The following is a 27,916-nucleotide window of genomic DNA, read 5'->3' as shown; positions in this document are numbered from 1 at the left end:
TTTGAAGTGTTTTAAAAGAGGGAGTAAACATCTAGCAAAAATATTACTCTCTGTAAAATTTGAATCAATGAATACATGATACACCAAACCCCACTCTCTCCCCATCTTCAATTCAAATTGCAGCTTGTACAGAATTTATTTTGAATTTCAGGAATTACTCTAGATGCAAAAATAAATAAAAAATAAAAAAGAAGAAAAAGAAAAAGAAAGAAACATCTCTTATGCACCATATAAGCTACCGGAACATTGTTTATCGTGCAGCTTCATTTCTATATCCAGTTCTTAACACCGGTTGCTGCATGTAGTTCAATTTTTTCAATCTCAACTCTGTCCAATACCTATAAAAAATAAAGCCAAAATGTAAATAAATAGGCTGCATATCGCACCTCAAACTCAATTACTTTAATTAAACCAAAAAAGGAAAGAAAATAATAATAACTCATTGTCAAACGTAACCAACCTTTAACCTTTGAACAGTCTTAATTTCATAGGTCTCACATAAACATCATTTTAGGTTTCAAACAATCTAAATTACATAGTTTCTGATAAAGCAGCCTTCTAGGCAACAAGAGAACTAACATGTTGCTACGACTCATGCTCATTTGAGAGATCATAATATGACTTGCTCTTGAGTACTGATTATAATTGACCACCTTCAACATTTCATGAAAGGTATGTAGCAAGAATATTATTAGCAAGCAAGAAAAATACCTTTGGCAATAATCAAACTCAACAAAAGAGAGGATCCCCACCCCATCCAAGGCAATATTAGAAATTAATCCATACCTTTGCACTGAATCAGCAGCATTCATCTCATCTGCAATATTTTGTCGTACACGTGTGTATGGCATTTCCGGTATTGTCATTTCTGATGCGCACCTTAACACGTCCAATACTTCCAAATATTTCAAAGACTCAAGGCCCTCAATCTTATGCAAGTTCTCGCAATCACGCAAATCCAAATATTTCAGCGATTCCAATCTGTCAAACCCTTGGATCTTATCAAGTTCTGAACAATTACAAATAGATAATGTTTCCAACTTCTTTAGGTTTGACAAATTCGGCATGTTTTCAGAGGTAGCTAGCATGTTGCATGCATATATGTACAAACTTGTCAATGATTCTAATTTTCCAATCCCTTGAACCCTTGCTAGCTCATCGCAATTCATAAGCAACACACTTGACAAATTTATCAAATTTGATAGATCTGGCAATCTTTCCAATGAATCACAACTTGCAATATATAACTCAACTAGACTTGAGGGTAACCCCAATATACATTGGAGATTGTCACAGAATCGTAAATCAAGCACCTTCAGCTGAGAAAGGACACCCACATCTTCGGGTAGGGACCTTATGTTGGTATGATCCAAGGTCAGTTTCTCCAATTTGGATAATCTCCCAATATCTCTGGGCATATCCACAACACTATCGCACTCAAAGAATTGCACTTCCTGTAAATTAACCACACTTGTAAGGTTAGGGATATAACCGACATTCAGAATACTTAAACTTGAGGGAAGCTCTGGCTGCAATTGAAGCTCTGTGCAGCCTCCAATGTTAAGGGTTTGGAGGTGAGTAAGCCCCGAAATGCTTGCTGGAAGGCTTCGAATTTTGGAACCATAAAAGCTCAAGAATCTCAAAGATGATAGTCCGTTGATATTACTAGGAATGTCCACGTCCAACTTACTACACTCTGTGAAGTCCATCACTTCCAAATTCTTCAACTCCCAAATTTCATCAGGTAACTCCCTTATATCAGCATATGAAATGTCTAGTACTTTCAAATTCTTTAGATTGCCAATGGACGGGTCAATATTTTCTAAACTTGTACAGCGTGCAAGAATCAATATCTCCAAAGCTGCATCTGATGAAAAGTTGGGAGTTCTTGTTAAAGCACAATCAGCCATTCCTAGAACTTTTAACTTTTTTGCCGTCTGTTAAAAAAAAAAAAAAAACAGTTAATTAATTTCAAACTAGTATGTGATGGACACCAGAAACAAAAGTTACAAGAGGTATTATACAAGACCTGGATTTGATTCCAAACTCCCAATTTTTCTGTGATGCCACTATCTGATAGATCAAGAATGACTAGATTCCTCATATGAAATTTCAATTCTTTTAAATCCCGAGGGCAACCACGCCAACTAAGCCATCTTAAGGACAACAATACACGACTAAAATTCCCTCTAAGGTCTGCCCCATCCACTCGCAGATACCTTAGATTTTTCAGTTTAGTGAATTTGTCACTTTTAAAGCAATGCTTCTTTTCAGAATCCAATGCAAAGCGAAGACTTAGGGCCTCAACCTTTGCTGTTCCCTGCCAATGAAAAGAATTAAGTTTAAATTTTTTGCAGATTTAACAAACAATTATACTTTAATCAAATGAGAGAAATAAAGTTCAGTGCACTCAGATTTTACCTTCCCATCCTCTAATAATTCAAAGGCTTCCACGTGATTCCACAATCTACTACGGTTTTCAGGAAAAATGACTTCATTGACGATTTTCTTCCCAAGAGCTCTAAGCTGATTGTGCATCCACAACTCATTAGCATTTCTCACTTTCACAAGGGACATGTCATGAAGATCATCAAATTCTGTCTTCGGAAAATAGCCACCATTATTCCACATGTAAAATACAGTTGTTTTATCCATCCCAGCGAAAAGACATGCAATATCGAGAAAGATTTGTTGTTGCCTCTTATTTAATGCTTTATAATCTACTCTCAACTTTTTCCAGACATCATCATTCAGTGTTTCTGCCAACTTCTTTGGTGCATCTTCCCATATCTCTGAAACGTTTGTCTTGCGTAGAGACAAACCAGCATACTCGAGAGTTAGAGGAAGGCCTCCAGCAACGGATGCAATCTCTCTAGAGATACTAACATAATTTTTTGGAGGGAACTCCGTGCCGAAGGCATGCTTACTAAAAAGTCGAAGAGATTGCACAGCATTCATAGTTGGGATTTCATAAGTCCAGTTAACATCAAGATCATCTAAAATGCTTTTGTTTTTGGTTGTAACTATGATCTTACTTCCCTTACGGAAGCAATCACGCCAATCACACCCTCCCACAAGACAATGAAATTGTGAAATGGAATTCACATCATCAAGAACAAGGAGAACTTTCTTGTTACAAAACTTCTTTTTAATAATGGCTATTCCTCTGTCAACATTAGCAATGTCACGCCTCCAATTTAGTGTGTCAGCGAGAAGCTGTTTTTGCAAACTAACAAGACCCTGGATTTCTTGTGCCATTTTTTGAACGTCAAGAAGGAAACTACAACATTCAAAATTTTCCAGTACTTTGTTGTAGATGAATTTGGCAACAGTTGTTTTGCCAATACCAGTCATGCCATGGATACCAACAATTCGTACATCATCAAAGGCAATATCTAATAGCCTCATCATTTCTTTTTCGTGATGATCAATTCCAATCAAGTTTTTAGTTACAACCATGACTTTCGTACACAACACAGACAACACTTCTGGAATAATTTTATCTCTTATTAGTTTTCCTTGATACCTGATTAATGCCAAGGGGGCCGAATGAGACAAAATAATTAGCAAATAGAACGAAATTGAAGAGAAAAATAAGAGAAAAAAAAATGATGATTTATTTTATTTTGTTTTTTCTGTGTAGGTTATTCATAAGCTCAACTCTAACAAAGACCCACTAGTTACAAATGCCTCTAAGTTGGACTTGAATCCTCAACCTTCCATTTGGAAGGAGGAGGAGATAGCAAATGAGTTGAAGAGTTGTGTTAAAAAGGACAATGCTTGCATCCTGCGGGCGGAGGATGGACTTCATCCTCCGCGCTGACGTGGCCTCTTATCTTGTTGACACTTGTCTAAAATAAAATAAAAAAAATAATAAAATAGGCAATGCCCATTTATCCGGGTTAAACCCGTTCCTCTAAATCAGTATCTTCTCCCTCAATAACTCATCTCTCTCAACCACCACCGTCAAATCCTCCTCCCTAGCCCCCGCCGCCCTCAAAATCAAATGGGCTCAAATGGACACCACCAACGACGACTCCAGTACCACCACCAATATTGGTGGCTGTGCTCCAGTACCATCATCCGAAGGCAAGCTCACCACTGCCAGCACGCCGCAAACCACCCCATTGCGGCTGAGTCCTCTCCACAGCCCGTCACCCACCGCTGCGAAAGCTCGCCATCGCCGTCTCGCTCCTATCTAAGCACTGCCGAAGTTCATCTACAACCCATCTTGCCCGTTGTTCTGTCAATCGCCCGCGTGCATAAGCTGCCGTCACCAACGCCGGATCCGTCGCCGCGAACCACCCCATCGCCGCTGAGTCCTCTCCACAGCCCGTCACCCACCGCTGCGAAAGCTCGCCGTCGCCGTCTCCGTCTCGCCCCCATCCGAGCACTGCCGAAGGTCGTTGTCATACTGGGTTCAGCAAATCACGGCTGTCCATCGACCTCGCCACCCGATTCTTCCCCTCCGAGGTCATCAACTCTGATAAAATCCAAGTCTACATTGGACTCGACATCACCACAAACAAGATCCCAATGCGCCAACGACTCAGAGTCCCACACCACCTGCTCGACGAGTTCGACCCAGATGAACCCGAGTTGACCCCCTCCGAGTTCCACTCACTCGCCGCCTCCACCACCTTTGACATAGCCTCGCGCCGAAACCTACCCCTCATCATAGGTGGGTCCAATTTCTTCATCTACGCACTCATCTCGAACCGATGCAACCCTGATTCGGACGTTTTCGACGATTCATGAAGAACAGATTCAATCTGTACGGACCTCCGTTACGGTTGTTGCTTTCTATAGGTGGATGTCTCTTTGTCAGTGTTGAATTTGGATGGGTATGTTTTAAAACATACCATCTCCGTTGCGATTGTTGCTTTCTATGGGTGGATGTCTCAAAACTTTCGTGATTTTGAGGGCGGCGGGGGAGGAGGATTTGACGGTGGTGGTGTGGTGGTTGAGAGAGATGAGTTATTGAGAGAGAGAGAAGATACTGATTTAAAGGAACAAGTTTAACCCGGATAAATGGGCATTGCCCATATTTTATTATTTTTTATTTTAGACAGGTGTCAACAAGATAGGAGGCCACGACAGCGCGGAGGATGAAGTTCATCCTCCGCCTGCAGGATGCAAGCATTGTCCTTTTAAAAATGATGCGACCTTCCTTCTGGAGGAGGTCTTGTACCAGCCGGGCTATTGCCCATTTAGTAGGTTATGAAATCGTAGTGTTATAAAATAAGGGATTTTTGTTTTAGCAAAGAGTGAATTACCCATTAGCAGCTTTTTCCAGTTCCCAACCCTTGAGTTGTCCAACGTCCTTCAATGCCTTCTTCCATTGCTCAATAGTCTCGTCACTGAAATTCCCAGATTCCTTGTGCTTCTTGATGGCCTGCTCGTAAGTACTCCCAGCTGGTTGATGCTTCACTTCCTCGGGTGTGACATCGTAGAAGACCGGTAAAATCTTTTGTCGCATACTTCTCTTGCACTCCACCATCTGGGTGAGCTCCATAAGGCACCATTTACTGCAAGCATACTTTTTGGAGAATATTGGGATGGAAATACTGGACTCCGTGATTGCTTTGAGGAGATCAGGGCCGATCTTTTCTCCTTGACGAAGCTCGTCAACATCTCTAAAGGTACGAACTCCTTTGTCAATGAGAGAAGTGTATAAGAAATCAGCAAAGCTGTAGCGAGTGTCTGAGCCACTGAAACTCAAGAAGACTTGGTATTCGCCTCCTGGAAGTGACGTGGATGAAGAGTCCAAAGCAGTATCTGCATCTGCTTCGCCTCCTGGAAGTGATGTGGATGAAGAGTGTGTGGCAGTATCTGCATCTGCCCCTCTGTTTTTTACAGGTACAGTTCTCCTCTTTCTTGTACCTGACTCGGACTCCATTTGAGATTCAATCGGCCTCTTTCTTTTCTGCTCCATTGATGTGCAACAATGCGGAGAAGCTAAATGTTCTATGAGTATTGTATTACCAATCCCCAATCAAATACTAGAAGAAACTCAATAGATCTCCCCATTTCTCATTAGTGTTTGAGCAGTGGATCTGCAAATTAAGGCATCCAAACAGAACAATTATCTACCTGAGCTATATCCCACATAAACAGAACAATTAGTAATGCTAATTTTTATATTTAATCACTGAACCACATAAACAGAGCAATTAGTAATGCTAATTTTTATATTTAATCAATGAACCACATAAACAGAACAATTAGTAATGCTAATTTTTATATTTAATCACTGAATTGAAAGGTATATTAAATAATTCATTTGAGTTTTCACAAATTTCAAAAATTTGTATCCAATACCGTAGAAGGCTAGAAGCGCTATGAATCTTGTACTGTTATCTAAAAGGGAAAAATAAAAATAAAAAATCTTAACTTTCAGCTACCTGTACAATGCTGTGACTCTTGCGCTACTTCAGCAACAATATGATCAAAGCTAAATCAATGAAGGTGCAGCAACTAGCGAGTGTCTGGCCTCTGAAACTCACAACAAAAAATCGCATTTGCGCCTGAATCCATTGTGTGCGAGGAGAGTACTTCAACGTCTAACCATCTAAATTATCTTGGCTAGTCAACGGCAACAAGTCAACTTCTTTGGCCAAAGTGGGTGCTGTCTAGGAACTCATCCACAAAGTTATGCCAGAAAGTCATCACCAATTCGGGTTTAACCAAAAAAAAAAAAAAAAAAAATTCAATTAGTAGCAGATCGTGTAAAAATAAATCGACTGGCTTAACCATGTGCAATGAGTCCCACCAGGAGTCAATATTTGTCACACCCCACCGCCAAGGTTCCTGTTATTATGCCTCTAAGCAACACCACCAGCGAGCAGTTCAATTATTGACATACAAAGAGCGTCTAAAAAAAAATTTCTTCCTTTCGGGTAAGTGCCAAATAATTTTAAAATAGAAACGTAAATTAGAGTTTTTAAACCAATAAATTTATTGAATTAGCACGCAACATCTCAGGGTCGCCTAAGGGAAAAATTTGATAACACTTGCATGTATGAACATCCCCCAATTGTGTGTGTGTGAAAATTGTGTATGTCTGAAAATGTAGACGTATTTTAACGTCCCCCAACCATATGCTCATGCTAATTTAGGAGACCCCTCCAGAGGGCTTACAGTTTGGGTGTTTACTCGTGTGAATGACCGTTTCACCGTTCTTTTTAAGGTTTCTTTTAAAAGAGTAATAATTTTGATACTGCTTCCTTTAGACTCGTGGTAACTGATGTTTTTTCCTTTTGTAGATAGGGGAACTCTTCCAACCATAACCTGAATGCAGACATATAAAGAAGTGAATATATATATTTTCCGAAGTCAAATATTATTAAGCCAACAAGCCAAAACAGCAAACAAGAGTACAAGACCTGAAACAACTATACAGTGAATGAATCACTATAATGCAAATACAGGTTGAAAAATAACCAATTCCAAAGACCATATACAAGGAATAACAGAAAAAGAACTGGACACCCCATCAGCTCTGCAGAAAGGATGTAGGGGTTCTTGGAAACAAAGCTGATCTTTTTCTTTGGATCCTACCAATTGAAACCACAATCAATCCAGCAACTGAACTCTGATATCTTGAAATTCAAAAGCAACTGAACCCTTAAAAAAACAAAGGAATTCCATGAATCATCAACCAGAAAGGCATGCACAATAATAATATCAAATATACAGCCCCTTCAGATTATTACTCCACACGAGCAAGCAAACAATTAATAAAGAAGTGAATATTAACAAGCAATCAAGAACAATCCCTCTTGCCCAAAAAAAACAAAAAAAGGAAGAGTAAATATTTAAAATAAATCAATACTTGTGTATACATTGAAGATCGTGAGAGAATCATGCAGCAATCACCTTAACTTGAGAAAGGACATGAATGTCTTCTGATAGACTCCTTCATGTTGGTAGAATCCAATGCCAAATTCTCCTTAAGCTTGGCCGACACTCTGGCTGCGATTTAAGCTCCATGCAGCCTCCCAATTTAAGAGTGTGGAGGTAAGAAAACTCCCAAATGCTACATTAGTAGGATTTAAATTTGGTTATCATAAAAGCTCATAGATTATAGCCTCCCCATATTACTAGAAATGTCCCTGAAATAACTACAATATTTTCAATCGCTTTCAACTTCTCTAACAATGTTTCCAATTACTTTCAGATTCTCTAACATCAAAATTTCATCAGGTAACTTCCTTATATCAGTATATGAAATGTCCAGCACTTTTAATTTCTTCAGATTACTAATGGATTCAATTTCAACCAAACTTCTACAGCGTCGAAGAATCAATATCTCTAGAGTTGTGTATGATGAAAAGTCTGGAGTTCTCTTTAAAGCACAATTAGCCAGTCGTAGAACTTTCAACTTATATGCCATCTGTTAGATAATAAATAACAAAAAAAGATTAATTTTATACCAGTATATGAGTAGATAGAAGAAACAAAAGTAGAGATATTATACAAGACCTTGATTTGATTCCAACCCCCCCAGTTCTCTGTAATGCTGCTATCAGATAGATCAAGAATGACAAGATTCTTCAAATGAAAATTGGTTGGTTTAAAATGCGGAGGGCAACCACGCCAACGAAGCCATCTTAAACAGGGAAACAGATCCTCAAAATCCCCAACAAGCTCTATGCCATCAGCTCGGAGATACCTTAGAGATGCTAGTTTTGCAAATTCCTTACTTGTAAAGCGTGGCTTCATTCCAGACCCCAATTCAAAGCAAAGACTTAGGGCTTCAACCTTTTCCGTTCCCTGCCAATGGAAAAAAGAAGCTTACAACATATTAGGACCAGATTTCACAGCCTACTACATTTAACTAAAGAACGGGTATAAAATTCAGTACACTCAAATCTTACCCTCCGTCCCACCAATACGTCCAAGGCATCCGCATGGTTCCACAACCTACTACGCTTTCCCAAAATCTTTTCTTCATAAATGATTTTCCTACCAAGAGTTCTGAACTGATCATGCATCCTCAGCTCATTAGTATCTTTTTCCACTTTTACAAGAGACGTGAGACAAAGGACATTAAATTCCTTTCCTGGATGATAGCCACAATCATCCCACATATAAAATACAGTTGCTTTATCCATCCCAGTAAAAAGACATGCAATATCAAGAAATATCTGTCGTTGCGGATAACTTAATGCTTCATAACTTACCCTCAACTTTTGTTTTCCCTGAATGCTTACCCTCAACTTTCTCTCAACTTCATCATGAGATGTTTTTTTCAGCTTCCACGATGTATATTCCCATACCACTTTCTCTTTGTTAGAAAGAAACGAACCGATGACCTCAAGAGCTAGAGGAAGCCCTGCAGCATTAGATGCAATCTCTCTAGAGAAACTAACATAGCCTTCTGGAGGAAACTTCCTTCTAAACGCATGAATACTGAAAAGTTGAAGAGATTGCATATAATTCATAAATGGAGGTTCATAAATTGCATCCACTTTAATATCATCTAAAACATTCCTGTCTTTACTTGTAACTATGATCCTACTTCCTGAACCAAACCAGTCATGCTTTCCCACAAGCCAGGAAAATTGAGATCTTTCAATCACATCATCAAGAACAACAAGAACTTTCTTTGTGCGAAATATGTTTTTAATCACATCCATTCCACCTTCAACATGAGAAATGTCGGGACACCATTTTAGGGTGTCAGTGAGAAGCTTTTTCTGCAACTCAACAAGACCATAAAATTGCTGCGCTGTTTCTTGAATATCTGCAAGGAAGCTATGACTTTCAAAGCTCCCTTTGAGAGCATCATAGATGAACTTGGCAATAGTTGTCTTGCCAATACCTCCCATGCCATGGATACCAACAATCCTTACATCATTGGAGCCAATATCTAGCAATCTCATCATTTCATTTTCGTGATGATTGATTCCCACCAAAATGTCAGTCTTTTTTAACTCTAACAACACTGCTGGAATGATCTTCTCTTTTCTTAGTCTTCCTTGATACCTGATTGACGTGAACCAGAAAAAAAAAAAAAAAAATGTATAGCAGGAAATAAAATTTAAAATGAGGGAAAAGGACGATGACTTTTTTCATTTTTGTTTGGACAATACTTGTCTTAGGCCACATAAGAAGGAACTTCCTTCTTATGGGTGATGCGGCCAATAAAAGACTGCCATGTGTCCCAAAATTATATAATATTTAAAAAACAAAAATGAATAAAATCCATTTTCGATGGGTTAACCAACTCATATATATAAGATATATATATATATATATATATATATATATATATATATATAGAAAGAAAGAGGGATTACAGATTGAGGAATGTTTCATTCCAAAGCTCTAATCACCGCCACTCCCCACCCACTGCCGCTGCCGCCGCCTCTCCCCACCTGCCGCCAGCAGCCACTCTCTCTCTCTCTCCACACTGCTCCCTCTCTTCTTCTTACTATACTTGGATTGAATTAGGGTACACCCATCATGGAAAAGGGAATAAGAATTATAGATCTTCTCTTATTTTTCACCGCCACTCCCCTAGAATTATAGGGTTGTGGTTGAAGGGTATAAAATCTTTATTGGAGCCAAATATGGTACCATAGAGAGAGAGAGGACTGCTTTGATGAGGAAGAAAGGGGGCAGATGGATGATAAGATTGTGAATATTAGGTTTTTGATGTTCTGTAATGTGAATGAGTAATTTTGTATATGCAATATGAATTCTACCCAAGTTAACCCATAAAAAATGGGTCTGATCCTTTTTTAATTTAGGACAAATGTCAGTCTTTTATTGGTCCACATCGCCATAAGAAGGAAGTTCCTTTTTATATGGCCTAAGGCAAGCATTGTCCTTTTTGTTTTAAGTTATTATTATTCCTTTTTATATGGCCTAAGGAAAGTACAGGTACACTAGGGTTTTTGGTACAAAGCTTTGTGAAGGAAGGCAAGTCTTCATCATGGAGGAGGTCAGCCCTCGTTCAATATGCTGCCAGGAATGAATACCCGTCAACATCCTAACCCACGTCCAACATGGAGTTCTTTGGTTTCCGTGAGGATCGCAGAAGTTGGTTACGAATCCAAGTTACTAATGTGAATGCAAGGAAATGGAGAAGGTTCTTGTTCGAGCACGATTGAAATCGATGTACAAGGTGAGTTTCCAGATCATATTACCACTGTTATTCATGATCAATAATGTGTAGTAAATATAGAATATGAATGGAGGCCACAGTTTTGTAATAAGTGCAAACGTGTGGATCATTTGGAATCCAATTGTCCTGATAAGGTTAAGAAGCCAGAGATGAAATCGGAGATTACTGAACAATGGGTTGTTAAAAAGCGTGGTAAATTAGTTCCTGTGGATACTAGTGTAGAAGCTACTGTTGAAGGCTTGGTTGATGAGACCAACCCTTTAAATGAATGGGGTACTTCTGATGTTCCAATGGAGACTATTCCAAACTATTCGATGAATTAACAAGGAAGGTAAAGGGGATGAGGAGGTGGATAATTCTCTGTTGCTTCCAGTTACATTCAGTGCAGAGGTTGCTGGAGTGAGGTCTCACAATTCTTTTGCAGCCTTAGAAGTTATTGCAGATGAAGAACAAGGAGGAGGAAAAGTGGATGTTCAGTTCTCCATGGATGTTTCAAGTACTGCTGAAGTGGATAAGGATGGTTTCATAATGTCCATTTCTGGGAAAAAGAAGGCAAAACAGAAGAAGCAGCAGCAATTGGTTCAATCAGATAGAATTGCAAGGACAAAGGCTGAAGGTGATCTTGGATTAGAGCTTTTAATCTCTCTTGTATCAGTTTAGTGGAAACTAGAGGTAGAGGTCAAATTTTTGAAGTTATTAGGCCTCATTGGTGCTGGATTGGAAATTATTCATCTGATGTTCATGGTAGAGTTTGGATTGGTTGGAATTCTAACGTTTTTAAGGCGGATTGGGTGGAGGAGGACTTTCAGTTTATTCATCTTAGATTGACTGTTTTAGCTACTCAGCAATTTTTCTTTCTTTCTACCATTGCAGAGAGAAGAAGATTATGGCAAGGTATCGTATGTCAGTACCAGTTGGTTAATGGGCCTTGGTTGGCCATTGGAGATTGGAATGCTGTGAGAGCTCATGGGGAGAAGCTGGGTGGTTTAAGGGTCCCTCAAGCCATTCTTAATGAGTTTAATGAAGTGCTGCATAGTTGTGGTTAGTGGATCTAGATATCCCTAATGGTGGGTGGACTTGGACTAATAATCAATCGCAACTGTGCAAAATTGCATAGGGTACTTGTTAACTCTCAATGGCATGCTTCATTTTCCGAACTCTAAATTGTTTCTTACAGCAGCTTCTATTTCTGGCCATTATGGTATGATGGTGTATTCTTCTGTTCATTGCTCAAATGGGCCTCAACCTTTCAGGTTCCTCAAATTTTGGTGTTTGATGGATGAGGTGGAAGGTATTGTGGCTAGATTTTGGAATTCTTCAGTTCAAGGCAACCCTGTTCATCAAGTCATGAAGAAGTTGAGATTATTAAAAGAAGAATTGAAAATACGGAACAAGACCAAAGGTAATGTTACTGATAAGGTGGAGAAGTGCAGAAAAATTTATTTGAAATTCAACAAAAGCTGCAGCTGGACCCATTAAGTGATGAACTTATTATGTAGGAACGCAAAGCTAGGAAAGAATTAGAAGTACCTTTGAGGTATGAAGAGGTGCTTTGGGGTCAGATATCCAGAATTCAGTGGTTCCAAGAGAACAACAGATGCACAAGGTATTTCCACCAGAAAGTGAAACAGAGAAGAGCTCATAATTTTTTTTTTTTTTTTTTTTTTGATAAGTAAGATTTTATTGAAAACGCTCAAAAGGGGAGCGGAACCCAAAGAAACACAATGGCCAAAAGGCGCCTCAAACCTTCAAAGAGGCCAAAAAAACAATAATCTCCTCAATAGATCTATAATCTCTCCCTGAGACCCAACAAAAAAAATTGGAAATAATAGAGAAGAGCTCATAATTCAATTTCTATGTTACAGAATGAAGCTGGGGACTGTACTATGGATCAAGACACTGAGAGACAGTGAGTGGTGGACTTCTATATAGATTTATATTCTGTTAACGCAACTACTGCCCTCTTATGGATGGTTCTAGGAGTAAGGTTAGTGAGGCGGAAAGAGGTTTTCTGGAAGCTCCCATGACTGAAGATGAAGTCAAGCAAGTGGTTATGAACTTTAAGCCAGACAAGTCTCAGGGACCTGATGGTTTTCCTTATAGATTTTTTCAATCCTACTGGCATATCCTCAAGGTAGATGTTGTGGAGGCAGTTAAGTCCTTCATTATCTCTTTCTTCCTTTTTTTTTTTTATAAGTAGTCCTTCTTTATCTCTTATTTTATGCCTCAAGGTTTGAATAGTACTTTCATAATTTCATTACATTGATCCAAAAAAAGAATGATAGTCTTAAGGTTACAGACTTCAGGGCTGTCTCCTTATGCAACTACACATACAAGAACACTGCAAAAATCATTGCTCACAGATTGAGCAAGTTATTGTCTGAGCTTGTTGGTTGGGACTTCGGAGCAGGCTGCTTTTATCAAGGGTAGGAAGGTTCAAGGTAACATTATTTTAGCTAGTGATATTCATAAAGGTTTTTCTAGTAAAGCTTTTTGTGATGCTGTTTCCTGAATTTGGTTATGTCGCAACGACCCGACAACCCGTTGATTGAACTTTGTGTGGGCCCAAGCCCACTAAAGCTCTGGGGTTCGGGGGCAGCGCCCTGAGAACATATTTTGACCCAGTTTTATGCTTGCAGGTCGTGGACCCTATTTAGTACTTTCTTGTAGCCCGGTATATAAGGCCGCTTAGGGTTTGGAGTGGAATGATTGAGACACTGAAAATCGTAGAGAGTGAGAGTGAGAGTGAGAGCTAGGGTTTGGGTGCTGAAACTTGTAATCTCCTATTTTTCGCATAGTGAAAACTTTTGCCACACCTCCACCGTGGACGTAGGCTTTGCCGAACCACGCTAAATCTATGTGTTCTTTGTGTGTGCAATGGTATGGCTTTGGGGAGAAATGGGCTAAATGGGTAATGCAACGTGTCTCTTCAGTAAAGTTCTCTGTCCTTGTAAATGGAGTGCCTTCAGGGTAGTTTTCTTCTGGTAGAAGGTTGAGGCAGGGTTGCCCTTTCTCTCCCCTTCTTTTCTCCTTGTTACTGACTTGTTTTCACGGTTGATGAATAAAAGAGTAGCCGAAGGAAGGCTGGAATTATATTCTTCCAAGTTCTGTCACTAAAGTGAGCAAAAATTTCTCATTTTTTCTTTGCAGATGAATCACTGTCTTTCTGAAAGCTAGTATTTCAAATGCTAGAGCTCTGCATGATCTTCTTTCTAAGTTTGGGGATATGTCTGATCTCAGGGTTAAGCAATCTAACAGCATTTTATTTTTCTCCTAGTCTATGAAGAGGAAGAAAGGCATCCAAAGGATTTTGAATTCAAAGTGGGTGTCCCCGCCGCTCCATTCCTATTCCCTTGGTTGGGGAAGTTCTGTTAAAACTTCCCGTGTTTAATGAAGATTAGAATTAGACCGCTCATCCATATTGATCAGTTCGGATGCTTTACATTCCTTAGTTTGCTGCATAAGAGGTCTCAACCTGCCGTTTGGAAATCTTCCTTCTCTGGGCATGGCTAAGCGTTAAGAAATGGACGCTGAGATTCTTTTTTAGGAAGATAGAAGCTGTGTTTGAGCTTTGGGGTTTTTGGCTGCAGGAGCAAGAACAGACAAAATATTTCATATATTCCATGAACGGAACAGGGGAGGAGTCGGTCGTTGTGGTCGACTCACTTGGTGCTTGGCTACAGAAACGACTTCACTTTTTATTCACGACATATAAATCTGGTCTGCTATTCCCACTGCTCTTCAAGGGCATCTAGACAGGAAGATTAGAAACATTATTTGGGGTTATTTGGTGTTTTGGGGGGGGGGGGGGGGGGGGGGGGGGTGGGGGGGTGGGGTGAGAGATTCTATTAGTAAAGTTATTCATCCTCTTAAATGGAGTTCAGTTGTTTTGCCTAAATCAGAGGGTGGTTTGGGGTGAGATCCGTAGCTAGTATTGATATTGCTACTAAAGTTTGCCTTGCTTGGGATTTCACTCAGTCTAAGGAAACCTTGTGGATTGCGGATTGCCTGGTTTAGAGATGAGTACACAAAAAAGTTAAACTTTTGGAACTGTATTCCAAAGTCAGGTGATTCGACAATATGGAGAAGTATTCAGTCTGTTAGAGAGAAACTGCAGGATAATATAACCTTTCAGATTCAGAATGACAGAAGCTTCAGTGTATTTTTCGATCTATGGTTTACTGGGGTGTGTATAGCTAGAGCTTTTGGCCTCAGAAGGTTGAGAGGATCAAATTTTCAGTTAAATGTTGTGCTTGCAGATTTGTTGATTACAGGGCAGTGGAATATTCCAAGCTTTTGGCCTGCAAAAGTCACTGATTATCTTCAAAGATTTCAGAATCATATGAAGGAAGATAAGATCACTTGGAAGCATGGCAGGTTTTGTTTCAAATCTATCTGGAATCAATGCATATGTAGACATGAGAGTGTTTTTTGGTATCCTTCGGTTTGGAATAAATGCAAGCCAAGTGTATCTTGCACTGTAACACTTATTCTGCAGAATGCAATTTTGTCTCTTTCAAGCTCAAGGTTGAAAGTATTGTCACAAATAGCAATTTCTCATCATTGCTGGAGAGTTGAAGACTCATTGGATCACCTTTTTTGTGCTTGTTCTTTAGCTAGGGAGGAGTGGTCATGGTTCAGTTTCTTCTGTAATTGAAATATTCTGCAGATGCAGAGTTTAAAATAGGTGATGAACTGGTTTATCATTCAAACATCTTTAGATACTACAAAATCAAAGCTTTTCAAGTGTTTCTTCACTTTGATTCTTTGAAACCGTTGGGGTGAAAAGAATAGTAGGTTGCATGATGGTCACATTAGAGATGGAAATCAAATTGCCAGACAAGCTTTCTTGGAGGGAATTCAAACTTCGGGACTGACTTTACCGGATAGTTCATATATTTTCTGATTCTCGATCTTGGTTTTTGTCTTTCTAAAAAGTGTTGGCCTGTGTATTCCCTTCCAACTCCTTTAATTTAATATTTAGATTTTCTCAGTTTCTTTCGGATATGGTATGCCCTTCCATTTTTGTACTTGCTGTTTGTTTGTCATTTTTATTTTATTTTTTATTTTTATTTTATTTTTTATTTTTTATTTTTGCTTTTGGCTAGCTTTCCAATGTACTATTTTGCTCTATGTGTATAATGAAATAAACCACATTAGAAGGGGAAAAAAAATGAATTATATAGTATTTCTAAAATTATTTTAGGCACTAGCTCACTCACAAAACCAATAGTCTTATAAATCTTCTAATATTTTGCATCTGTATGTAATTTGATCTTTAATTTATCCCTCCCATTACCTAAACCTTCTTGCATATTCCTTGTGATTACTTAAATTGCAAGACTGAAGATTCTATACTTCAAATAATGCGATTATTAGCACGTATCAAAAATAAATAAATAATGGGATTATGAGCACGAAGGAATTAACATACCCGTAAGTTTTTTTCTTCACTTGCCAACCCTCGAGAGCTCCAACCTCTCTCAATGCCGCCTTCCATTGCTTAACAGTCCTTTCGTCAAAACAGCTCTGGTGCTCGCGTAAGGCCTCCTCGTAACTCCCAGTTTGATGCTTCACATCAGAGGGTTTCACGTCGTAGAAAATGGGCAAAATCAATTGTCCCGTAGCTCTCCTGCACTCCACCATCTGTGCGAGCTCGCGGAGGCACCATTTACTGGAAGCATAGTTCTTTGATAAGATTGGAATTGAAATCTTCGATTTCACGATTGCGTTGAGTAGTTCGGGGCGAATCTCATCTCCTTCGCACAGCTCATTTTCGAATCCGAAGGTGCGAACTCCTGCACATTCGAGATCGTCGTACAGGTAATCAGCGAAAGTGTCGCGAGTGTCTGGAGTTCTGAAACTCAAGAAGACTTCGTATTCTCCTGCCGGAAGTGACGTGAAGCGAGAAGCACTAATTGAGGAGAGCAAAACAGTAGTTGCAGAGCCTAGGGTTTCTGAGTTCTCTTTCTTCCCGCCTTGTAGAATTTTTTTAAATATCATCATCGTTTTAATCTTACCCCTATTCCGGTGACTCCATCGATCAACAACATTTATCAATCTGGCTAAACATACCTAACTAACCCAATCAAAATAGATGCAACAAGCTAGGTCATATCCCCTTTTATCTCTGTCTTCGGTGTTTCGGGCATTGGGACTTCAAATTTGTGATTTTCTTTCACCATCTCTCTCTATGGAGTTTGCGTAATAGATCTGCGAGCCTTCTCTCTGTAATTGGATAAGCTGAAGTCAACAAGAACTCGACAATTCTTCTTTCGCAAAGAGGTGTGGAGTAGATTTTTTATTTTGCCAAGAAATCACAAGATAAGGAATTTTCAACTTCCAAGGAATTTAGGCACTTCAAGACAAAACTTGTTAATACAAGAATACCTTAAACAATTAAATTTAGAAAATTTTTCTAGCTAGTCCTACTTTAAATTTTAAAGATAAATAAGTCTTAATTTTTTATTTTTTATTTTTTATTTATAGAGTCCATAAAATCTTACTTTTAATAAATATTTTCAACTAAGTTGTGAATTAAATAGACCATGCTTCTTTTTTACCATTATTGTCTTCAAATGTGGACGTATCGGCTACTATGCAAACAAGTGCAGAACTAAGAAGAAACTCAGTAGTCTTCACATCAAAGATGAACTAAGACTTCAATTAAGTAAATTATTACTTAATACCAGTTCTTCTGAATCTGAATCATCAGATGATTATGGGGATGTTGTTATGGAATTACATTCTTCTTCTTCCTCTGAAGCAGAAATTGGAAATCCTAGATGTTCTTGTAATCCCTCTCATGATGATTATTATAAGGCCATTGTTGAGATGAATGGGTTAAGCTTAAATGTTTTAACTTCGACTCAACAATTCTTATTGGATCTTATAGATTATATCCAGGATCCTCAAATCAAGATGAAAGTCTTTGAAATAGGTTCTGTTCTGGCACGATCTAATGAGGATTCGGATAATCCAGATTTTCTGAGAGCAGAAAATCATTACAGCATGAAAGAAGTTCTAAGCAGATTAGAACACCAAGGACAAAGTTCACGTCCTGCTAATCTCCCTGATCTCAGAATGGAGATTAATCTTTTAAAAGAAGAAATTCGTCAATTAAAGTCTCGTCAGACTAAGATGGATTTGGAAATTACTCTTTTAAAAGCAAAATCTGCAATTACACCTTCATCATCCCAGGATGAAGTCCCTCAATCAGAAGGTACTAATTATCTTCAACTCTTGAATCAAGTTACTTACCAAAAATGGTATATATCTATCAATTTGGTAATTAATCAGGGGTACACAATCACTAATAATGAAAAAGTACATAGGTTTAATTGCCACCAAAATTTAACAAGTTATTCAAATTAAACTATTGTAATAAAAATAAATATTAAAACAAGTCACAAAAAGTCTACAATTTTATATATATATATATATATGATGTCTATTTATGTACAATCAATTGAATTATGAAAATTTTCACTTTTTTTCTATTTTTTATTGTTCAGAACATAAGCGATTTTAATAATTATAGCTAAATTTATATAGCTTTAGGTCTATGATAATATATATACACACGCGCACTTCAATTTTGGTGTCCCTATCTTCTTTTACATTTTGAACAAATATATGCATCTATAGGTCGTCTTTATATATGCCCATTTATTAAAATTTATTCTCTCATTTTATTATTAATATGTGTCACTGGACTCACTCTTAGTCATCCTCACCATTCATCTTGACGTCTCATTTTATCATGTTGATACATATTGTATAATTTTTATACACATATATTGTAACTTGCGTGAAAAATTAGATTGAGAATGAATTTTGCACCACGGAAGTTTCATCCTATTATTGGAGGCCTTGTCTCAGCTAGGAGCAAAGGATGAAAAAGTGAATACACAAGTTGAAGCGAAAGAAAATATATTTTAGTTTATATTTTTATTTTTCTAGAAAAGAAGGATTGTAATAATTTTTAATTCAATTCTCCAGTGTTCTTAACCTACATTCAGTCCGCTGGATGAAAGAAGAAGGTACGGAATTATCTCCAAATCGTGGAACAAAAGAACTGAAAAGAGATGACGTTGAGCCCACTAAAAAGGCCGAGGCCCAATTCACTTGTAACACTATTAGGGAAAAATCAAACCATATATTCGGAGACTGATGATGCGTGTTATATTCGTGTCCCTTCATATAACCATGTATTAGTTCAAAATGATTAAATAAATGCTTCGGGCTTTTGTTACACCAATTTACTTGTAACACTAATCAAACCATATATTCGGAGACTGATGTTTTTTTTTTTTTTTTTTGGGTTAGTGTGTGTTCAATAACCTTATTTGGTAACCTAAATTTGTTCCAAGAATTTTAGAAGTAAAAACATAAAAGTATGTTTGGTAAAAAATGTTACAAATTTGAAATATTGAATAGCTAGATAAAAATGTCATTTTAAAAAATAAATATACATATATATTTTTTTTGAACAGTACTTTGCTACAATGAGGAAGTAAACAAAAACAGTTGAGCACTATTCAAATGACAGTAAATATTACAAAAACATGTTTCGTACTTTTACTTTGAAAAAAAAAAAAGAAAAAAAAAAAAAAAAGCATATATTTGCCCAACAAGCCCCAAATAATTGTATCTTAGAATCAGTTAAAAAACTAGATCTTAAATTACTGTCAATCTCATCCATTTTCTGAAACATGATTTCTCAATGTGATAGGCATCATGAAATTTTCATTTTTTGAAATACACACACAATTATGTTGACCATTATATACCAAATAAATCTGATATCTTTATTGTGATCCATCATATAAAAAATAAATTTTGTGGATATGGAAGAATATCTCTCCCCCTTGATTTCATAAAATGGTGTCCCTCCCTCTGTTCGTCAATGTACTTGTATTAGTGTTTTAATGTTATAATTGAAATTGTAGTGCATAAATTAAGTAATCAAACACTTTAAAGTAATAAAAAACATTATAGTCTAATGGGTAGTCTTTCAAAATTATCAGAAAATTTAAATACCAAATGTATAAAGTGGATGTATGGGTGTGTTTCTTGTAAAAAAAAAAGATAAAAAATAAAAAGAAAGGGGGGTGGGATGTATCTTGAAGGATGAAATTACTACGAAAATATTTTTATGATGTATATTTATCATGAAAATATTTCCATAATGAGTATCATTTTTTGTTTTATTTTTATTTTTTAAATCCCGTTTATTATCCTTATTTTCTCCTTATTAACCTAAAAGGCACTTCCAGTATTCTCTCCCAGTCCCAAGAAGAGAAAACTTAATTGCTTCACTAAATCCTCCTTCCACACTCTGATGCCCTCATCAAATCTGGATTGAAGGACTTTGTGAAGCCCTTGTTCTCACTTGGAAACCTGTCTTGTTTAATATCCAATTGTCTAACCAACAATTAATCCTCCTCTCATTATTGCCAATTCTCCACCCAAGGCCCTTCTTTAACCTCTCCCTAACAGGTAACAAATTTTCCATGCCTAGACTAGTCATTTCATAATTACATTGCAAATTTGCTATCACCTTAGAATCAAATTTGTGTAGATGGCTGGCAGAGAAATAAAAATATATATATTTCCAATCCAATTACAAATTTGCGAAGTACAACCCATCCGTCAAACTTTAATAATTACATTGCAATTTAATTTTAGGAAATGTAGTGCGAAGGACCACAAAATATATTTCACATTAAAATTTCCAACACAAAGGTACTTGAATATCATAATTTTGAAAACTTCACACACCAAAAATACCCAGCATAGTGCTCATTACCATTACCACGGCTTTGTAGATTCATAAGGTCTTCAATGGCTCGACCAGCTCGATTAGTTCACCAGGACCTGTTGCACCACCATTATCTCTGACAAAATGTCAGCCTACAAATATAGGGAAAACTCTTATGATTCCGAATTTCCCTAACCAAATGTGGGTTAGGAGGGTGAGTTTAGGATTTATTTTGATTCCTTCGAAGTATATATTATTATGCCAAAAACTGATTGGTATAAAGTTGCTGCTTTCAAATAAGCTTTATGTTGATTGATACTTCACAGTACCGGATGTCCAGCAGGGAGAGCCTTTTTATGCATACCACGACATTCCAATGCCTTCAAGATTGCAACTTGTGCGTTCCTTGTCAATCTTTGGAGCACCCACTTGCATTTCCAGTATGAGACCAATATTCTTTAACCAGCTGCCCAAAGAGAGAACCCTCCTTGTTCATGTGTTTCATTTGCTCATCATACTCCACTAGCTTTCCTGTAAACGTTAAACCGAGTTTATTGTCCTGCAATCTTTGGACAAATAAAATAAGACTTTTTTATATTATTTATTGTACATGACATCAGGATCTAAAACTCACCATCACTAATAGAAAGCACCATTGTGCAGTCCATAACGGTTGGTATTCTGTGGGCCACTGTTATCACAATGCATGCAGTCTGTAAATTCTGTACGTCTAGTTTTCAGGATAATAGAGGGACTTAGAGTCTGTTGCATTTTCGATAGATGCAGTGGCTTCATCAAGCACTAATATTTTCCTTCTTTTCAATAATGCCCTTCCCAAACAAATTAACTACAGTCGCATGCTCCAATTTGATCCGTCTTGCACAACTACAGTCCAGGTTGTCAATAACAGTTTTAGTTAAGAAATTCCTTTTTCTCTTGAACATCCTCTCGAAGCTAACACTTTTCAAGTACCTTCAACACATTGTTAGAAATTTTATTAGGAGCAACAAGAAGTTGGTTGATATGATGGCATTCGCCATTTTGTTATTGATGTGATGACACCTAGTTTTCTTTATAACTACTCGATGTTCCTTCTTTCTTTGTCAATTTACTTGAGGCTTTTTTTTGGTTAGAATGAAAAATGTATTGAAAAGTGAAAGTAACAGAAAGTGAAGTGGACGAAAATAAATTAAGTTTTCCAATATGTATTCTTTTAAGATGGAAATTGAGTAGGAAAGTTGAAGACGATTTCCATTTCATACTTCGGATAATGAGAGTTACAAGAAAGTATTATTGTTTACCTAAATTGTCGATTGTTTTATGTCTATATCAAATGAAATAACTAGTCTACTGTATATTTCAGAACCCCATATTATAGAGCTTGCATAAGTAACTGAAAGTAACATGAATATACATGATTTATAATTGTAAATTCTGCATAAAACCATTGGTACAATCAATATAATTGCAAATTAGGACTGGCCTACAATTAGAAATATACTAGATTTATGACGGTTCTTCTTTTATTAAATAATAAGAAATAAATTAGGTCCCTTGGCTATTTGTAAGTCCCTCAAATCCACATACTTTTACGGCTTTCTATTTTATATGCAATTTTGCATTGACATCTGACCTCAAATTGAAAAAGAGGAAATAAGCGGCAATTTGTTTGGTTTATCATTTAAATGTCCTAAATATTCGGATTATGGAAGACATTGACTTCCAATTCTTCCAAATGAGGTAATTTTTTATAATTTTAACTGTAAAATTGGGAAATCGAGGAAATGAAAATAACAATCTGGCTGCATCATATATATTAAATTTCCAGAAGTTAGACATTTAAATAAAGATTGGGAAATGGATGAAATTTAAGAAAACTAGAACAAACTTTTAATATATTAAAACATTCTCCTACCAGAATTTGGAAAATTTGCAATTTAGATGAGTGATCAAACATAGCAATTTAAGACGATACTACCAAATTTATATGCGAGGAAAATTCACGAATATCAGCTTTCAAGTGTTATAAGTGGTTTACAAATCCAAAGGAAAAATCACAACTTATCTTCAAAATGAATAAAAAAACAAAGTTGCCGCTTAGATCAACGAAAAACGAAAAATTCCTCATTTTCAGAAAGAAATAAAAAAATAATATTTAAAATATATTTTGTGAATCCTTTGGACTTGAAATATGGATATTCCATGGCACAACTTGTTTTAAACTTAATTAAGATTTGAAATGATAAAAAGTTATTATTAATATATGAAAATTTTAAATGAAACTTTTAGCAGATATAATAATAAATAATGAAAAATAACAAATATTATAAGCAAAAATAATTAGATAACAACAATGTGATATGTGTAGTGTAGCAAGCCATGCTACAATTTGCATTTATAAAATGAATTAAAGGCCACTATCAATTGTTGATCCTGGTTAAACAATGTCCCGAGATCGACCTCATTGCTATGTATATAGTGCCTTATATTCTCTCTCTTTCTAATCAATATGATATTATAATCCCCTTTCAAACATTGATAAAAGAGATATGTATGTTACCAGGAGAGCAAAAATGTAGTGAATCACCAAATTCTATGGGTGTGGGAAAGTACAAAACAGAGTTTCAAGAGAATTACCATCCTCCTTATGACGACCCATGCCCATTTTGGAGATCCTTGAGTGCGCTTATATTGTAAATGTTGATAAAAACGGCATCTTGATAAGTAACGTTTGAATATTTTATTTAGTTTCAGACAATGACCTGTAGGCTGTATTGATAAATAGATAGAACATATCAGGAAGCGAGTAATATATTTTTATACAAAGTTACAAACAGCTTGCTAGAAAGAAATCCATGCCTGATCTTCGAATATATGTGTTTGGCAGATGCGGTACTTGTTCCAGTGATTTGCACTCTATGATGTTCAGTTCCTCCAAGCTGGCTTCCGAAACATCAAGGCCCTCAATCTCACGTAACCTGGTGCGTCCACGAAGGTGTAAGCGTCTCAATGTTGTCAAGTTTGACAGATTGGGCAATCTTACTATGGATTGGCAACCCCCCAAATTCAAATATTCCAATGATACCAATCTATCTAGTCCTTGGATCTTATTGAGACTCTTGCAAGCACAAACTCGAGGTGTGTTAACTGGTTTAAGTTGAACCGTTCAGGTTTAATTTCAAGGTGTATGTACTCACTCATCTCCAAGGACTAGGAATGTAGAGACATTGAACGTTCAAGCAGATCAAGTTCAGCTATTTCATTGCACAGCTCTATACACAAAGTTGTCAGCAAGTCCAGATTTCCTAGCCCTTCAACCTCTTTTAGCGTATAGCACCCGCGTATGTACAAAGTTTTTAGTTTCCCAAGCACTTGAACCTCTTTCAGATTATGTAACCCAACTATTTCCAATGATTTTAGTTTCCCAAGCTCTTGAATTTCCGTCAGCTTACTGCAACTCTCGAGTCTCAATTTCAACAAAATTTTCAAATTTGAATTCCTTACTTGTAACAGGCTTTTCTTCATCCAAGTCAAGACTTCATACCTCAACCTTTTCTGTTCCCTGTCAATAGCGAACCATTCAGCAAGTAAATATTGAAGAACAAATTTCTGACAAACTAAAAAAAAGAATTACCAATATTAAAAATTAAATGAACTTTTTAGTTAAAAAGAGTAGAACAACTTCTAAAAAATATAATTCATACTTTAGATATTATTTCAACTTTATCGAAACAAAATTTTAAATTAATAATAAAATAACTAAAATTTATTTTTTGAGCTCAACTTAACTGGAGGTAGGATTTAGTTGGCCTTGGATGGGCTAAAAGCCAAATCCTAAGCGTGTCAAAGATTATGTAGGACTGAACTTCGTTGCGGTATTAGTAGCAAGTAACAACAATATTGACATGATTAAAGGTAAGGACAAAATAAATTGAGGTAGCTAAAATTTCAATTTAAACCCAAACAATTTGTGTAACCCCGTCAAATATCATATTGGTCAACCAAGTAGCTCCCTTTTTGGCACCCATGTGGATGCTACCACTAAAAATCACTTGTGTGTCTATATGTGTATTGTAAGATGACATGAGGTCAAGAAAACATTAATTAATCAAATAAGGGGCATAAAAATTACCCTACATTCCTTCAGGACATCCAGTGCTTTCTTTTGATTCCACAATATGCTACGTGCTTTTGGATTTCTAAGATCGAACGATTTTTCTACCGAAATCTCTAAGTTAATCATGCATTCTCAACACATTATTATCTCTGAGTTTTACTAGAGCCATGAGACAAAGGACATTAAGTTCCTTCTCTGGATAATAGCCACAATTATCCCACATGTAAAACACATAAACTTTATCGATCATTTTCTAAAAAGACATGCAATATCGAGAAAAATTTGTTGTTGCTCATAGTTTAATTCATCATAACTTATTCACACACTTTTTCTGGACTTGATCATCAGGTATTTTCTCCCACTTCTTCAATGTATCTTCCCATGCCTCTTTTGTCTTGTCGGATAGAAATGAACCTATAACCTCAAGAGCCAAAGGAAGCCCAGCAGCAGTACATGCAACCATTCTAGAGATATCGTAATAGTCCTTCCAAGGAAACTTGCTTCTAAAGGCATGCATACTGAAAAATTGAAGAGACTGCTTAGAATTCATAAATGGTGGTTCATATGGAGCATCCGCTTGAAGAACATTTAAAACATGTTTATCTCTGGTTGTAACGATGATCCTAGCTACTTCCTCGACCAAAAAAATCACGATTTCCCACAAGCCAATCAAATTGAGACTTTTCTTTCAAATCGTCGAGAACAATGAGAACTTTCTTTTCAAGGAATCGTTGTTTAATAATGTTGATTCCACTATTGATATCAACAATGTCAGGGCATGGTTTAAGAGTACAATCAGCGACAAGCTGTTTTTGCAAACTAACAAGACCATTGTGTTGTTGCTCCGTTTCTCAAATATCTACAAGGAAGCTACGACATTCAAAGCACCGGACGAGCTCGTTGTACATGCACTTGGCAATAGTTGTCTTACCAATACCAAGTGCATGTACAACGAGCCAATGTACATGCACTTGTTTTCTTTGTATATTGCGTTGTACATATACTTGTTTTCTTTGTCTTCAATGTGTTTATTCATTTTCTTCATCCTTAGCTCAAAGATAGGTGGAAATGGAAAAGAGAGAAACTACTAGACTATATAGTTAAAAAAAAATAAAAATTAAAAAAAAATAAAAAATAATAATAATAATAATAATTAGGCTATTCAAAACTTCTAGGTCAACATTCTAAATCAGCATCCAATTGTTTTTGCCCTTCTTTTTGGTCATCTTTCAATATCAAAGTCTAATAATAAAGTTTTAAAAGGCAAGTTGGCCTTGATTGTCAACTCTTTTGCAGGTTATGTTTCTTGTCTTCTCAACTCTCTCATGTCACAACTAAAATATACATGCTCGGTGCTCCTAAATGTTAAAACACATATTCCCATTGAACTTTCAGAACTCGAGGACAAACTCAAACCACGTTATTGTCACCCAACTAACATATAATTTTTTAAAGGTATTGACTTCCATGAAAGATTAATAAACAAGTATTATTGGAGGCCTTGTCTCAGCCTTGAGCTAAGGATGAAGAAAATGAATAAACACATTGAAGACAAAGAAAACAAGTATATGTACAAGTGGTTGTTCTAAGACTTAAACTCGCCAAGGTTTCACCTATCCTTCCATTTTAGCTTTTATAGGAAAGTAGGTCGAATATCCAAACCATAAGCCACATTTTTCTTTCAGGGGTTAACCACACTGTTGAAGCTGATATTCTTAGCCTTGTTGGCTTTGAAAAAGGATCCTTACCCATGAGATATCTTGGTGTTCCCCTTGTGTCCACTATGCTGAGATGCACTGATTGCAGGCTGCTTATTTGGGCTCTTTGGGCTGGGGTTCTAATATGTGCTTTAAGCTTAACTTCTAGTTAGTCTTGGGCTGGATTTATTACTATTGGCCCATTGATATGGGATATATTTTGGCTGTAAATTTTGGTCGAATATGATGTTGGGCTAGTGGTGAAGAGCATATGACATATATATATGTACATATAGTCTTGGGCTGGATTTATTACTATTGGCCCATTGATATGGGATATATTTTGGCTGTAAATTTTGGTCGAATATGATGTTGGGCTAGTGGTGAAGAGCATATGACATATATATATATATATATGTTGTCATCATCATCATTATAAATGGTACTATCTCTTTTTTATTTTATAAAAGGATTTATAATAATTAGATCCCATGCATGTTACTTTTGATGTCTCTACCTGTCTCCTACATTGTATACAAATTAGTTTTCTTATGCATGTATCATATTTCTTTTATATGTCCACAAAATTAAAGTTTACTAATCTTATTTTATCGTGTCATTCTTAATTATTTCTTTCTCACTCTATCATGTTTATATGCGTGTGTGTGTGTGTGTGTGTGTAAAAAGTGAGAATGTTTATTAAGAAAAGAAGGAATATGATAATTTTTAACTCCATTCTCCTGTAATCTTGACCTACATTAGTCCGAGGGAAAAAAAAAACAAGGGATGGAGTTGTCTTCAAACTGCGGAACAAAAGAAGAACTGAAAGCAGTTTGCGTTGAGCCCACTAAAAAGGCCGAGGCCCAATGTGTTACACCAATATACTTGTAACAGTATTGGGGGATAATCAAACCATATAATCGGAGACTGATGTGTGTTATATTTGTGCCCCTTTGTATAATTTTGAAATAGTGAATGACTAGTTAAAAATGATATTTGCAAAAAGAAGAAAATATATATATATATATATATATATATATTTCGAACAGTAAATATGAGTAAATATATATGTTTCACGCTTTTTCTTCGCTACAATACACTAGCAAAATAAAAAATAAAAAAAAAGCTAAACAAAAGCATTACCCGAACATCCCCAAGTAATTGCATCTTAGATTCAGTAAAAACTAGTTCTTAAATTACTGTCT

At 36.6% G+C, this 27,916-nt stretch overlaps 4 protein-coding genes across 7 annotated transcripts; 1 reads left to right on the top strand and 3 right to left on the bottom strand.

Annotated features, from left to right (window-relative positions):
* Nucleotides 1-32: 32 nt before the first annotated feature.
* Nucleotides 33-8,136, bottom strand: LOC132287029 (disease resistance protein L6-like). 4 transcript variants are annotated; one of them, XM_059789490.1, is made up of 7 exons: nt 7,879-8,136; nt 6,405-7,626; nt 5,277-6,056; nt 2,422-3,526; nt 2,030-2,320; nt 712-1,937; nt 33-338 (listed from the first exon to the last, which is right to left on the bottom strand). In XM_059789490.1, the coding sequence occupies exons 3-7, from the start codon at nt 5,933-5,935 to the stop codon at nt 251-253; spliced, it is 3,369 nt and encodes a 1,122-aa protein (XP_059645473.1). In that variant the 5' UTR covers nt 5,936-6,056; nt 6,405-7,626; nt 7,879-8,136; the 3' UTR covers nt 33-250. The 4 variants fall into 4 exon arrangements, with proteins under 4 accessions (XP_059645473.1, XP_059645475.1, XP_059645474.1 ...); XM_059789492.1 differs by having other exon boundaries at nt 787-1,937; XM_059789491.1 differs by having other exon boundaries at nt 6,405-7,619.
* LOC132281681 (disease resistance protein L6-like) lies at nt 8,135-9,887 on the bottom strand. Its single transcript, XM_059783359.1, has 3 exons — nt 8,880-9,887; nt 8,485-8,775; nt 8,135-8,395 (listed from the first exon to the last, which is right to left on the bottom strand). The coding sequence occupies exons 1-3, from the start codon at nt 9,885-9,887 to the stop codon at nt 8,135-8,137; spliced, it is 1,560 nt and encodes a 519-aa protein (XP_059639342.1).
* A 1,128-nt stretch (nt 9,888-11,015) lies between these two features.
* Nucleotides 11,016-13,646, top strand: LOC132281678 (uncharacterized). The gene is made up of 8 exons (XM_059783355.1): nt 11,016-11,049; nt 11,186-11,407; nt 11,508-11,750; nt 12,008-12,175; nt 12,312-12,553; nt 12,634-12,740; nt 13,115-13,268; nt 13,545-13,646. Exons 1-8 carry the CDS (start codon nt 11,016-11,018, stop codon nt 13,644-13,646), a joined length of 1,272 nt encoding a protein of 423 aa, XP_059639338.1.
* Nucleotides 13,647-14,582: 936 nt separating this feature from the next.
* On the bottom strand, nt 14,583-17,140 carry LOC132281677 (disease resistance protein L6-like). The gene is made up of 2 exons (XM_059783354.1): nt 16,569-17,140; nt 14,583-14,718 (listed from the first exon to the last, which is right to left on the bottom strand). Exons 1-2 carry the CDS (start codon nt 17,138-17,140, stop codon nt 14,583-14,585), a joined length of 708 nt encoding a protein of 235 aa, XP_059639337.1.
* Between the last annotated feature and the right edge of the window lie 10,776 nt (nt 17,141-27,916).

This window comes from Cornus florida, unplaced genomic scaffold, assembly GCF_030987335.1.
Source record: "Cornus florida cultivar Cherokee Brave unplaced genomic scaffold, ASM3098733v1 CherokeeBrave_3.0.0_Hap2_Chr11, whole genome shotgun sequence".
Lineage (NCBI taxonomy): Eukaryota > Viridiplantae > Streptophyta > Magnoliopsida > Cornales > Cornaceae > Cornus > Cornus florida.
The sequence above is the reverse complement of the archived record's forward strand: the minus strand, read 5'-3'. Positions and strand labels throughout refer to the sequence as shown.

What these genes read in the sequence shown, in the direction of transcription:
- LOC132281677 (XM_059783354.1), bottom strand. Translation starts at nt 17,140, where the DNA reads ATGATGATATTTAAAAAAATTCTACAAGGCGGGAAGAAAGAGAACTCA. An exon ending in GTGAAGAAAAAAACTTACGG is followed by an intron (nt 14,719 to 16,568) that starts GTATGTTAATTC and finishes TTGCTCCTGCAG; the next exon opens with CCAAAAACCCCAAAGCTCAA.
- LOC132287029 (XM_059789490.1), bottom strand. Translation starts at nt 5,935, where the DNA reads ATGGAGCAGAAAAGAAAGAGGCCGATTGAATCTCAAATGGAGTCCGAG. An exon ending in CTGGAAAAAGCTGCTAATGG is followed by an intron (nt 3,527 to 5,276) that starts GTAATTCACTCT and finishes GGCATTAATCAG; the next exon opens with GTATCAAGGAAAACTAATAA. An exon ending in GAGTTTGATTATTGCCAAAG is followed by an intron (nt 339 to 711) that starts GTATTTTTCTTG and finishes TATTTTTTATAG; the next exon opens with GTATTGGACAGAGTTGAGAT.
- LOC132281678 (XM_059783355.1), top strand. Translation starts at nt 11,016, where the DNA reads ATGGAGTTCTTTGGTTTCCGTGAGGATCGCAGAA. An exon ending in TGCAAGGACAAAGGCTGAAG is followed by an intron (nt 11,751 to 12,007) that starts GTGATCTTGGAT and finishes CTACCATTGCAG; the next exon opens with AGAGAAGAAGATTATGGCAA. An exon ending in CCTACTGGCATATCCTCAAG is followed by an intron (nt 13,269 to 13,544) that starts GTAGATGTTGTG and finishes ACTTCGGAGCAG; the next exon opens with GCTGCTTTTATCAAGGGTAG.
- LOC132281681 (XM_059783359.1), bottom strand. Translation starts at nt 9,887, where the DNA reads ATGAGATTGCTAGATATTGGCTCCAATGATGTAAGGATTGTTGGTATC. An exon ending in ACGTATTGGTGGGACGGAGG is followed by an intron (nt 8,776 to 8,879) that starts GTAAGATTTGAG and finishes TTCCATTGGCAG; the next exon opens with GGAACGGAAAAGGTTGAAGC. An exon ending in GGGGTTGGAATCAAATCAAG is followed by an intron (nt 8,396 to 8,484) that starts GTCTTGTATAAT and finishes ATTATCTAACAG; the next exon opens with ATGGCATATAAGTTGAAAGT.